The sequence below is a fragment of the Poecilia reticulata genome, linkage group LG13 (genome assembly GCF_000633615.1).
Source record: "Poecilia reticulata strain Guanapo linkage group LG13, Guppy_female_1.0+MT, whole genome shotgun sequence".
Classification (NCBI taxonomy): domain Eukaryota; kingdom Metazoa; phylum Chordata; class Actinopteri; order Cyprinodontiformes; family Poeciliidae; genus Poecilia; species Poecilia reticulata.
Genome location: NC_024343.1, coordinates 24,684,840 through 24,698,872, shown reverse-complemented (window position 1 = coordinate 24,698,872; position 14,033 = coordinate 24,684,840). Strand labels below are relative to the sequence as shown.

Here is a 14,033-nt window from a genome sequence, read left to right as displayed (position 1 = left end):
TACGCCTAAGTTTCAAACGTCTGACTAAATAAATCTTCCTTATTTTAATTGTAAGTAGTTCTTTAAATGTCCTGTGAGATGATATACTTACCCATGTATCCATAACCACCGTAACATTCAATATCCAGCAAGTTATTTTCGCAATTTACTATCTATTTAACGAGTGCTCTCTGGATTAATTACACTCTCTGCAGCTGCAGCTGTGAAGTTGCCGTATTAACCCGATATTTGCTGGAAAGTGCAACGTCTCCCCTTTCAGAAATCGTTGGAATTTTTCAGATAGCGCTACGTGTGGCGGAATTACGGTACTGCAAATTTAGATGCGTCGCCTCCGGTCTAGAAGGGTCCGGGAGACTAAAGTTTGGTTTGGCCAAAAGCCGGAAATCCGGCCACCGGCCAGAACTCTTTAAGCCCTGTGCTCTGCAGTGAGAGGTTTGACTGACAGACCGGCTCACCAGGTCAGGTCTGCACGCTTGCAGTTAACAATATTCACCCCACCGTTGCCAACTCCATGACTTTCTTGATATATTTAGCAACATTTCAGACAAAAAAAATTATATCAGAAAAAATCAAAATCGGCAGGTCAGGCTTTTTAAAGATCGGTAACCAGGGATCGGCCAGAAAACAGCAATTGGTGCAACCCTACACACATATTCATTACACTCTTTGATTAAATTAATTTCTCTTAAGCATAACTAAAATAACCTAAAAAATTGTTTTTACCAGATGAATCTTTCTCCCCTGAGAAATGTCTTCAAATGATTTTAACAGACGTTTCACATAACTTAGAAGTTAATGTAAAAATAATGTTTGTTTTAGCCACAAAATGATTATGCTCAGCAGCAAACAACATATCTCCAACTACAGCATAAAGCGATGTAGAAGCTATGTAGCCTGACGTAAAAACATTTTGCTAGACAATGTCAAACATTGAGAAATTTTAATTATTATCAAACGTTTTGAAGCCAAAAATTCCTCAAAATTATACAGAGCCAAGCAGGAGAATCAACTCATTTAAAGTTAAAACTCAGACAGTTTCACACAAATATAAAGACCCTAGCATAATTGTTTGGCTGTTGAACTGGACCGTGTTCCAGGTCGCTATCAAGCTAATTTTCTATTAGCAGCTTTACTAATCTTTACATTACATTACCAGTGCACATTAAAACAAACCTTTATGTTGGCTTTTTTCTATTCTTCATCTTTCTTTTCTCTCTTCCTGAAGGATAAGTCCTTTTTTGAGACATTGTTTTACTTACTTAACTTCTACCGAATTAGACGGTGGATGTTTGGATGCGCTCTGCACGTGCACAGCAGCTCATCATGCCAGCGGGGGGGCCCAAGAGCTTTTTTTTTTCTTTTTATCAATAAAATAATAATTTCTACATACATTATAAAATATATATTATTGTAAAAACAAATCATCTCGTGATGAAATTGTGTGTTTTTGATATTATAATGATATAGAAATTATTACTAAAGAAAAAATAAATAAAAATCAGCTCCAGTGAGGGGGGCCCCTTAGTGACCCTGAGGCCCTAAGCGGTTGCTTAGTATGCTTATGCCTTGGGCCGGCCCTGGCGGCCATCCAGAACTTGCATAAACTCTCTGCCCTTTGATATGATTAGATCCCTACTTCACACAACCCATGTGCATCTCCAGTCATTTCAGTTCAAAGAGTCATGCTCCTTTTGAATGAGAAGTATGCACAACACAAACCATAATCAACCAGAGGGTTCAATTTATTTCCTGATTTTAAGTGGTAGGCAGGAGCTTTATGACCCATGTGCAACATGTTTAATATTGATGGTGAATCAGTGTTCCTGCTTTACGTCATTGATTATTATCATTAGGGCTTTATGATCTCAGGTGGAGCCCACTAAACTGGCCAGATATGTAGACCATGAAACTTGATTTGAAACTTTGTACTAAATAGTACTTCCAAGTGGTCCTATGTAATTGTGATGTTGCACACTTCCTACATTATTCGGAACAAAGTTCAGTGACATGAACTACAGTCTATAGGACACATTTTGTATAGACTGCATCTCCATTGCGATAGGCATTGTTATTGTTTTATTGCCCAGCCCTATTCAACTGAATCTTTACAAACCTTACACATGCTGCCAGGGTTCTATGAGGTGATAAGATAATTTATCCTGGCAACCATAGTTATTTGGTCTGATTCCAAATGAACTCCTGTGAACTTTAACTGATGTGGTGAAGCTTTTGAGGTTTTTGCAGTTTCTCTGAGGCTCACTTTGCTGATCTTGGGATGAAAAAAAGGAGGCTGTACAATGAAGAATGTGTCACGCTGCAGTGAGAAGTTTACTTCGAGGCAATAAAACAAAATCAACAAATTTCAAACATACAGTATGTAAAAATCCTCTTGATGAGTTTTCAATCTTCATTCTCACATTCCTTTTCATAGAGAAGATTGATGGGCTGTGAGGACTCCATATACCTTGCTGGGTTCATGTAAAAGCCCAATATGGGAGAAATAGTAAACAGTGGTACAGATTTGGGGTTTCTGGCATCGAAGGACAACCGCTGCTCGTGCAAAGATGGCATTCTGCATGGCCTTCTCAGCCACATCCATGATCGTCAACCCTAAGTTTTAATTAAATGAGTAGACTTCAAACGGGACGGAAACTCCAAGGACCCAAAAATGAGGGGCAAAAATAGGCCTTCTGAGATGCACCCCCTCTGAAATTTGCATCTGAGTGGAGGAGGAAAACAAACAGACCTATCCAAAACAAAGACATTACTGCTTGAAAGCCTGTCATTATGCTGAGCATAGTCAGAAAAGGCCACATGGCCAAGCCTGCCTGCTTTACTAAATTGATCCCAGATGAAGGGGTTGTCCTGCACTCAGTGTCCTCATTATGTGGGCAACAGAGAGCACGGAAGACAAATGGTAAACAGAAGGGGGCATCGCTGGCGTAGAGGTAGAGAGAGCACCCCCATAAATAAAGGTTATTGTCGGGATTCAATCTCAAGGTCGATTCCTGACATTGAGATCTTTACAACTTGTCTTCCCAACTTCTCTCTCAGCCCTTTTAACTGTCTAATTACTGTCAACAAATTAGTGACAACAAAATAGGAAGTGGGGGTCTTTCCAGTTTCCATTTGGAAGGAGGGTATTGCACAGCAATGATTTTCTCCAAACAACAATTGAAAATTAGGTAAAACACGTTTCAAAAGGCTAATATTAACTCAAACTGAATGAAAAGCATGGATAAGAAAATACTGATAACGCATAAACCCCATGTTTAGTTTGCTGTTTTGTCTGAAAATATTTGCAAAAACAATTTAACTTTTCAATTGATTGTCTGTAGGGTGGAATATGAGTTTCTAATTACCGTCAGATTATATGACATAAGGGTAAGATTCTTTAGTACCACAACTTTGTTTACACAAAACTCTGAAGCAAAAGTGCATAACATTTTGCTTCAGAGCAAAATGTTATGCTCTGAAGCAAAACAGAGCTTCAGAGCTTGCAAAACAACCTCCCATCTCTTGGAGATTCTTTTTCAAACAGCATGTCTGAAATCTTCTGAACATGTTTAGAGCGAGTGGCAAAAATCATTGTGAAAGAGAGATGTTAAATCATCAATCTGAGATTCAAAATTTTGTAATTATTCTGTTGCCAGTCTGTGAAGACTCTTAAAATATTAGGAGGATAAAAATTTTAAAGTTATCATAGAATAGAAGCCAATTAATTCAAGCTAAAACTGCTGTAATCTTCCTTCAGTTCAGGAAAGAAGATGTGCCAGTGGATACAATGCATGAAGACTTTCAGGAATGAAGGAAAATGTGCCTTTCTCAGACAGTCACCTCGGAAACCTTTTATTAAGGCTCTTTAGGGTCATATCTCCCAGAATATTATGTGTCCACACTTTTCCAATCTTCCAAGTGCTATAATGCATTAGTGTAACATAAAAGATCTTAGTTGATTTTTCTTTGCTTCCTGAAAATATTAAGTAGATCTAAAAGTAAAGAGATAAAGATACATCTTTGTACTTACAGAGATCTATTTGTTTCTCTAGTTATCTTGCACAGCAGTGTGTAAGGTTCAAAGCCAATTACAAACAAGCCAGCCCCAGCAAAGAGGAGACCCAAAAAGAGCAGACAAGAGTCCAAAATATGCATGAAGAGCACAAGTGATCTGAAAGCACGCATGTGCACAGCTGGCTGCAGTCCATCTAGTAAAGAATAAATGACTGCTTGACATAATATGAAGGACAGTTGTGGTAGCATGGAGGTGAAGTCATAAGGTCCCCACCTTCCTCACCTAGAAACCGCCACGGACTCTCAAAAAGGCATTATTACCCCTTAAACTTTGACTGTTTCATTTTAAACTCAAGCTTCAATGTATGGAATCAAATAGCCTGTTTCCCAATTTAATAAGAGTGTATCCAGCTTTTCTGTGAACACCCCAGAGGCTTGATAGATGACTTTGGGGAAAAGTATCATAATGATAACCAAAAACCCAGCAGATCATGCAGCAGGCTGTGGACAATTTGAGGAACTTAATCCTGAACACATTATCTGCACCTTTAAAAATGAAGAAGACAGCAGCAACATTCATTCATTCATTTTTTCTGGAACTCTGGTTGGAAGACGGCTGGAGTTAAACACCTAACACTTTAAGGACACTTGGTAGAAACTGCAAATGACACCTCCAGCAGGATAATGACCCAAGAGGTCTAGACATAGCTCTGGGGTGGCAGACGAGTATGTGCTGTTATTCGCCCTATTTTTAGCTCAGGTGCAAAGATCAGAGATAGGGAAATGGATAGATTTATTTGTGCATGTTGTTCAGTTTGTGCAGGGTATCCATAGTGTGCCCTTCCATGTTGTGTGTACAGTATGTATGTGTGTGTGTGTGGGAGGACTAATGTTGTGCTGCGGTTAGAGTGACGAGGGGGGTTCAAAGGCACCCAGTCATTCGCCAGGGATGAAGAATCTTGCGGAATTTGTTTGCAGGAAGAGGAAAAGCAACAACAAGGATAGACCAAATGCACAAATGCTATATTTGTTAGAGAAAATATTTTGGGCAGAAAAACAAATGCATACAGAAGCTGTAAAAAAGAATGGGCATGGAAAAACAAATAATCGTTCAAGGTATGAAATAGAGATCTCATCCCTTTAGTAATGTAAGGTGAGAACTAAGTTAGGACCTTTAAAGTAATATTTGAATCTGTGACAGCTGACAAGATAARGGAATTGAGTGGAAAGTCTTTCTGGAAATCAGTTTTACAAGTTCTTGGAGCTGTTGGATAGAAGGACTTCTTGATACACAGGAGGTAAAACACATAAGTCATCTGTCTACTACTRTCATCAGGATCTGACTCATCMTGGAGAACGTTTTCTTTTTGTTTTTTTACATTTGTTCAGAGAGGGGAGAGTTACACAGTGTGCACTTTGCAATATTTGAATTGTAGTTCGCACATGATCTCTGAAACTTTATCTCCCATTTCCTCAACTGTCAGTCCACCTTCTGTCCAGACTCCCTGACAGAAATTAGTGGGGTAGATTACACTTAAATCTCTGATGTGTTCTAACATCTATCACGTCTCAACATCTGTTCTAAGAGCCGTTCTAACCCGGCTTCAGAGGCGCTTGTTTGAACTGTTTGTAGGATTAGCAGGATCAATTCTACTGTAAACCAGTCATGTATAAATTGCTTTGATTCAGGCTTATTAGCAGTGTGAACAAAAAAAAAAAAATCTTGAGTCAGCAGATGCAGGCTTAGCATTCCAAGTCATAAAAGATGACAAATAAAAAACACAAAGAGATTAAGGTGGGGGTTTTATCTCAAAAGTTTTACAGAGTGTCTAAACTTTGTCAACTGTACAGTAGTTTGTGTTTCTACACTAAAAGTTACTGGAAAGACAATCTAAACCAGCTGATATAGTAAGACTTTTTACCAGTCTTAAGAATTGTCTTCACCTGCAGCATACTCGTTTAATGACTCAAGCAATTGCAGATAGAGACGCAACAATTAGATTTATGTGGCAGATTTAGAATTTAGCAGAAATAACTTATAGTAAGCTATACAGCCTTCCTGTTATGTGCTAAAAATCTCACTTTGCACTAACTAAATAAACTACAGACATGTCTCACATCTGATTATCTTGCAGAGTTGGTTCTATAAGAATCTACAGTAGTCACTTGCACACTCACACCTCTCCAAATGAACCGGATTTCTAAGCAAGCAAACTAGAGTTTGATTAAGCGGATCAAACAGGGCTGGTGTGAATGCACCCCCAGTATGTCAAAAAAGAGAGAAAATCTCTGCATCTCTGAGTTTTCTATAATTAATAGCAGGTTGAACTTGCATATGGGAGTTTGCAAAAATGTGAACGGTCAGAGTTTTGAGTATCAGGCTGGTCGATCACAATTCACAGCTGATCAAAATGAAGTTTTCTCAACTCATTGCACTAGCTGATTTTTTTCTTTCTTTTTTTTTGATCTCTAATTGTAAATGCACTTGATCTTAAAATGAGACTGGAATTGTACACATTAAAATTGTTCCTATCTTGTAGGAGCAGTGTTTAAATTTTAGTCTCCTTTAAATAAATTTTATTTCATTTGAGCTCAACATTACTGCTAGGTAAACTATTCATTATGATGCCAAATTCTACCATTGAGATAATGGTCATAAAATCAGAGTCAGAATCATTTGTTTTAATTACCAAAACTATAATTACAATAGCACTGCTTGGCCAGATGTTGTTTGCTTGTTTAAGACATACCTTATAACATGCATTAAAGGTATTTGCATGTTAAACTGCACAGTCTTTCTTGAACACCACTAGCCCTTTAAGGCTATTGCTAGTGTGTTTATCCCTCACGCGCAGTCCACGCCCACCTACTGGGTGTGGACTCCCCGGTCTGTATAAATAACAATCAGACCGGACAAACGGCTCCCTCTTTTTCTTCAGCCTAAGATTGTATAATAGAAAATTTCATCTTTAGCCTTGTTTCATCTTTGATGGAGCTGATGATACTTTTTTTTTTTTTTTACCATTTATTTACTGATTATATCTGCTGTGTTTTTGTATTTATGCAAGATGTGTTTTCCATTAAAGAAGTTTCCAGATAATAGATGTTTCTGCAGCTGTAATAGTATAAGAGACCTGAAGACATCCTGGGTAAAATGTCTAATAATTGTCTTAAAGGACTGACGTGTGAAATGTAGTTTGTACCCTTGTTTGAACCCTGCATCCATGAGTAACTGACAAAGAATTTGAAGTTTCTCCTGTTCTCTTTCCTGCCATAAAACATCCCCTCCAAGAGGTGAGGGATAGTTCATGAGGTGGGGGTAAGGATTGTCTTCTGGTCCGTCTAGCAATAGAGATAAGATCAGACTTTGGGTGGGTTTTTTCCTTGCTGTGACTATATAATGATGTGATGTGTGTTGTTCAGGGCACTTCTCCTGACTGCGTTCAGTGAGATGGGTCTTCAAACGCTTTTGCCTTTGAATAAAGAAACTTAGAGACAAAAATTTATTTTTCTCTTATTAATGAAACAGATTCTCATAAATGAAATTTCCATAACAATAGCACTGTCTTGAGAGAGAAGATGTTTTCTAGCAGTACCATCTGTTTGTGCCCGTCTTGTCAGACAGGGTACATCATGTCCTTTGATGGGCACCGGATCTTCGAGAGATGTCTGGGCCCCCAAGCACGCCAACCTTGCCCTGAAGCCTCAGCCCTCTTCCCGTTCCTGTGCTCTCCTCCCACTAGAGGAGAAGAGGCGGAGCCTAGCCTTTATCAAGGCTGGCGCTAGGCGGGGCGATGGGCCCAAATATATTGAAACAAGTTTGTCAGTCTGCTCACTCCTGATTTACAGACTTAGACGTGAGTTTTTAGCATGTAAATGTCACAATGGATCATTCGACTCATGTAATTTTCACAGTTTCCTTGTAATTCCACTCAAAATAAACTTTTAAAAACATTCTGCTGTGTAGCTACCAGATGAAAGCCAGGTGATACAATCTGTCAGTTCTGGTTTCGGAGACCACGGAGAGCCGTAGATAAATACAAAAGTGCCAAAATGCAACAAGTGAAACTCACCAAAGTTTGTTCATACTGCAAGGCTCGCTGGTCCGAACCGTCCCCCGCCATGGCTCTGCTCCGTATCTCACCCAGCGACTAGATGGAGGGATTTTTGGCTTGGAAGTGACAAGAAACCCGGTCAGAGACGTCTCTCCGCGCGCTGGCTGGTTAAAGCAGACTGATGTCTGTCTGAAGTGTCCGTACAGCAGTTCACTAGGTGAACTATGACTTTACGCTGCGTCTCTGTTATTTTCTTCATTTTATACCTTTAGTTCCCAGCAAGAAACACATGCGAGGCGGGACTTGAGTGTGGAGTGAAGCCCAGCCTCCTTCCATTTGACAGTCCAAATTGTTCCTTTCTTTTTCCAGAACCTTAAAAGTATTAAGGTATCAATGTCATTTACAGCATTGACCATCTCAGTATTGGTCTCCCTTTTCCTGACAAAACAATCCTGACTGAAACCATCAGGATTCTACAGAATATAGAGAAAATTTTATTAAGGCAAAAATAATGGTAAAGGATATCAGTGGTGATACATGCCTATTTTCTCCTTTCTCTTTCTTTGACCTCTTTTAATACACAGCTCTCTTTGCAGATCAAAAACTCTCCACAAGAGATACAGGATGCTCTGACCAGTTGACATCACAGTTTCACCCTTGTCAAATTCACTTTGAGAACAATATGTTTACTTTTCTCATAATTTTATGATATAAAAAAATATATATTTATTTTTGTGTCAGAATGGGTTGTATGTCAAATGTACAGATTAAAAAAAATCAAATGTACATTTAGTTGAATAAGATTAATTTGTAAATATAAATTTACCCTAAAGCATAGAGTGTCTCCCAAAAGGAACATTTCTTTGCTGTATATTCCCAAGAACTGTTCCTCTGGGTACATAAATAAAACCTTTATTTACTATGTCTGTACAGCTCACACCCATGTGAGTACAATCATTACTCAAAGATTTATTCTAAGTATAAAATCTGTTTCTAGTGAATCCTCTGTAGTTTGGATGAATAAGTGGAAAATTGTTCAAAGTATTTGATGTCAAAAGATGAGATTTTAACGTCAGGTCAGTTGAGCAAAAGATAGCTCTTTCTGAAGTTCAACTTGCGGTTGACTGAATTTGTCCTGAGATGCTTGATATAAAGAAACTGAAGTGTTTGATGTTCTGTGGCAGTGATGTGAAGGAAATATGGGAAAATCTATTCATAGCTGTCAACAGGAGGTTCACCTTAACACAAAAGAACAAAATCACTCCGGTTTTATAGATTGTTAAAAAATGCGTGTGTTCTTGTGTTAATGATTAGACTGACTGCTTTGTGCAACGCATGTTTGAAAGTGACAGCGTTTGTGGCTTAAAGTCCTTAAGAAATCAATCATGTAATGTTTAAACGCTTGCATGCCATCTCGCTGCCACAAGTTCACCAACATGTGGTCAAATAATTTCAAGAAAGTCGATCTTATTGAGATTTTACATCTGGCCTTAACTTAAAAATGCAATATTGCTTTTATCAAATAAAAAGCTTTTTGTATGGATAATGTTGCTGTTGTGGCTGTTGTTTTTATGTTTTTAGATTTAGTTGCTGAACTTTAAACCCAGGTAATCAATGTGTAAAGACACTGAGGCGGTAAGCATCCTCTGTAACGTCAAAAAATCTGTGTAGTGTTATACTAGGCATTTCATTGGAATAACAACACTCTGTTAGAGCAGCTGTTTCAAAGTTAAACAAGGATTCCAAGAATCTACTAATTTACAGTGGAAAGTGGCTGGAGGTATGTGAAAAAAAACAAATACTCAGCCTTTGTTACTGATGGCCATTTTCCATCAGTAACTGATGGAAAATGGCCAACAAGCCATTTTCCATTAGTTACTCAGATCGGGGTCATGGTGGCTACATGGAAAACTGATTTCAGTCATTTTTAAAATTCTGACCATTGTTTTAAAATGCACTCCTGCACAGTGGCGCAGTTGGTAGAGCTGTTGCCTTGCAGCAAGAAGGTTCTGGGTTCCATTTCCGGCCCAGGTCTTTCTGCATGGTGTTTGCATGTTCTCCATGCAGAAAGAAATGCATGGGTTTTCTCCGGGTACTCCAGTTTCCTCCTACAGTCCAAAAACATGACTGTCAGGTTAATTGGCATCTCCAAATTGTCCCCAGTGTGTGTGTCTGTGTGCATGGTTGTTTGTCCTGTCTCTGTGTTAGTTTCTTATTTTTTTCCTGTTTGTCTTTAGTTCAGTCCTTTCTCAGTGGTTCTAGTTTATTATGTTTATTTCCTTTATCTTGTTACTCTTAGTTACTCTACTTTAATTATGTTTCCTGTATTTAGTTTTGTTGCACTGTTAGATTAATTTCCCAGTCACCTGTGCCACTTTCTCTCTCCCTCTCCTCAGTCTGCCTTCTGCTCTCTCTCCTCACACCTGCAATCAGTTAGCTAATCAGCCCTGGTCCATTTTTCCAGCATTCTCTAATTGATTGATGGTTAAAAAGTTGAATTTAAGAGCCGAAAGAGAGGAAGACAAAGATAAAGAAATAAGACTATCTTGGACTTCTGGAAGTCGGCGTCAAGGAAATGCTCAAGATGATATTGGGAAATCCCGTGGATTGGTGAAAGAACTTTGGGCAAAGATTATGGCAGGTAGACACAGCTGTGCTGTGAATGGACCAGAGTGGGAAAATAGTATAGATAATGAGTGATGGAGATGAATAAAGTTTCTTTCTTTCTTTCTATCTATCTATCTATCTATCTATCTATCTATCTATCTATCTATCTATCTATCTATCTATCTATCTATCTATCTATCTATCTATCTATCTATCTNTCTATCTATCTATCTATCTATCTATCTATCTATCTATCTATCTATCTATCTATCTATCTATCTATCTATCTATCTATCTATCTATCTATCTATCTGAGCAGTGAAAGGATGAGTCCAAAAATAGGAAATTATTCGGCGTTGGCAGTTGTAGGAAAGAGGGGAATAGTGGTGAAAAATTAGGATGAGTCTGAAGAAATGGAGGGGGAAGTAAGGGAGTTCAAAGTAATTGTTAGAGTTAACGAGGAGAAGGCATTGCAAATGCTCAGTCCAGTTAAACTATCCACGATTCTGGAGAATCAGGTGGGGGACATTACTAATGCAAAAGTTCTAAGAGATGGAAACTTAATGATATGTTGTAATACAGAAGAACAAAAAGACAGAGCGTGTAGGATGAAAGAAGTAGGAAAGTATAAAGTGACAAGCGTGAGTCTGGTACAAGAAGGAAGTAAATGGAGGAAGGGAGTGATTTGGGGTATCCTGATTGAGGTTTCAATTGAGGAAATAAAATCAAATATCAGAGGAGGAAAAGTTAAAGATGTAAGAAGCCTTCAGACCTTTAAAAATGGAGAGATAATGAACAGTGAAAGGGTTTTGATAGTTTGATGAAGAAAGACTTCCAGAGAGAGTCTATGTAGGATATTTGGCCTACAATGTAAGAGAGTATGTCCCACGACCGATTAGATGCTTTAAATGTCAAAAATTTGGCCATGCAGCGCAGACATGTAAAGGAAAGAGAAGATGTACATGATGTGGAGAGGATCATGATTATGAACAGTGCAATGAGAGCAAGCAGCCAAAATGTTGTAATTGCGGTACCAGCCACAGTGTGTCATATGGGGTTTGTGAAGTTATGAAGAGGGAGGTGCAGGTACAACTAGTCAGAATAAGCAACAAACTATCCTATGGAGAGGCTGTTAAAATGGTAAAGCAAAGAACAGATGCTGGGGTGGAAAACAGGATGAATACAGGGCTAAACCAAACAAAAGAAAATAAAGTGTATGTGGATTTAAAAAAGCTAGTGATATTTATTTCAGGGGTTATAAATGCAACAATGGAAATTGAGTCAAAAACAGAAAGAATTCAATTAATAGTGAAAGCGGCAGCAAATCATCTTAACATTAATGAATTAACATGGGAGGAAGTGAAGAATGACCTCAGTGCCCTATCCTCATGAATAGGATAGTCATACTTTGGTCTTGATTCCTCAATGGAATGCAAAAAGCTTAATATCAAATGGACAGGAATTAAAGCATTTTATTGATAAATTAGAAGAAGCTCCAGAGGTTATTTGTATACAAGAAACTTGGTTAAAACCCCAATAAGACTTTAGAATCTTAAATTATTCTACTATTAGATTTGATCGGATTGAAGGTAATGGTGGGGGATGTGCCATTTTCATTAGGGAGGGGTTGCTGTTTAGAGTGGTTACGAGAGGAAAAGAAGATGAGTTTGTAATTGTGGAGATTTGGATAAATGCAGATCAATTTATTATAATAAATTATTACAATCCATGTGAAAGATTAGAGCTGGATAAATTAAAAGAAATTCAGGGACAAAATAGTTATTTGGTGTGCAGATTTTAATGCCCATAGCAATTTATGGGGAGGACAGGGAACAAATACAAATGGAGATATAATAGAACAGCTGTTGGAAGGTAATCAATTAGTGTGTATGAATGATGGGAGGAGAACAAAAATAGATGTGCACAGGGACACCGCCAGGAATCTTGGGCCCTGTGACAAAAAATGTAATTGGGGCCCCCCCTGCGCAACTACTGTTACAGTTTCTCCAGTCTATCTCCATATTTGTTAAAGTTGTCACAATGTTGTGACAGTTTGCTATGAGACAGATAATCTGTGAAAAAAAATCAATCTCCTTCACCTCCTCTCTGAACTACTATTGTTACCTAAAGTAATGTGCCGTTCTGACCAAAAACAACCAATCAGAACCAGAAGGAGGGTCTTAGTGTTGTTAATCAAGCTCATTCACTCACTGCTAAATGTGCTAATGGTGGAGAAACAACTTATTGTGACAGGAAAACTGTTAATCTGCTGTCATTGGTGGCTATGTTAACTAAACTGAGCATTCACAGTTTGAATCTGCATAGCTCTGGGCTATGATAGCACAGAGCTAGGAGGAGGGAGGATGAGCAGCCACATGAGATTGTGATTGATAGCACTAAAACCCACCTTCTGTCTCTAATTGGTTGTTTCTAGATAGCACTGGGAGAAGACAGAGGAAATAATTTTTTTCACAAATTATCTCTCATGCCATACTGTCACAACACAATGACAGTTTCAACAAATATGTAAAAAAAAAAATTATTTTTTTATAAAGGTTACACACTGAAGCTTTAATTTCACTTAGGAGAGGACGGGTGGCAACATATAACTTGTAATTTAGATGCAAGCCAAGGTAAAACTGTGTGGACTGGCTGCAGTCCAGACAGGAGGCTGTTTTTTTATTATTATTTTATAAACATTGTTCGAATTTCTGTCAGCAACAAATATAGTGTTTTTGTTGTGTAACTGTAAAAAGAGCAAAGACACAGAGAAATCCCTATGGAGTCCCTGGAATGATGCTAACTAGGTTGTTATTGAATACAGTGTTGCTCACCTTTTTCACTGGGACAGGGGGAGGAAAGGGGTTTATGCTGGTATGGTGGTTGGAGCTTCTGCTGACTGACTCATCTGGTAAGTGTGGTAAAAGGTACAGGGACAAGTTAAATATATAAATATCTTGGTATATCTTTTCCTTAATTCATTAAATGCTATGGAGGAAAACAGTAGTCTGTAGCTAAGCTAACTATGCTAAATGGTTGATAATCTCACACAGTCTCCTCACCTCTCTTGGAGAAAAACTGTTACAAATTCATACTCTTGTTTTGTTTGTTTTTTTGTTAAAACTTCATTATTTTTCTAGGCAGAATAGTCACAGTTGTTCTTGTCTTGTACTGACCGTCAAGTACGCCAAGCAGGAACGAACCATTTCATGCAGATCCAGAGGGGTGTTTAGTACAAATATGGATATGTGCTTTTTGGTCTGGGAGGGGTAACATTTAATTTTTACTGCTAAAAACAATTTTATAAAACACAATAACAGTAATTGACAGGTCCCCGATTTTTTTTTAATTTCTGTAAAA

At 38.2% G+C, this 14,033-nt stretch overlaps 1 protein-coding gene across 1 annotated transcript in view; it reads right to left on the bottom strand.

The window, feature by feature from the left end:
* Positions 1–8,276, bottom strand: part of LOC103475184 (chloride channel protein 2) — a 79,697-nt gene extending 71,421 nt beyond the window's left edge. Inside the window, exon 1 of the mRNA XM_017308125.1 lies at positions 8,085–8,276. Coding sequence (XP_017163614.1) covers positions 8,085–8,135 — 51 coding nt within the window. The 5' untranslated portion in view covers positions 8,136–8,276. The remainder of the gene's footprint in view (positions 1–8,084) is intronic.
* Between the last annotated feature and the right edge of the window lie 5,757 nt (positions 8,277–14,033).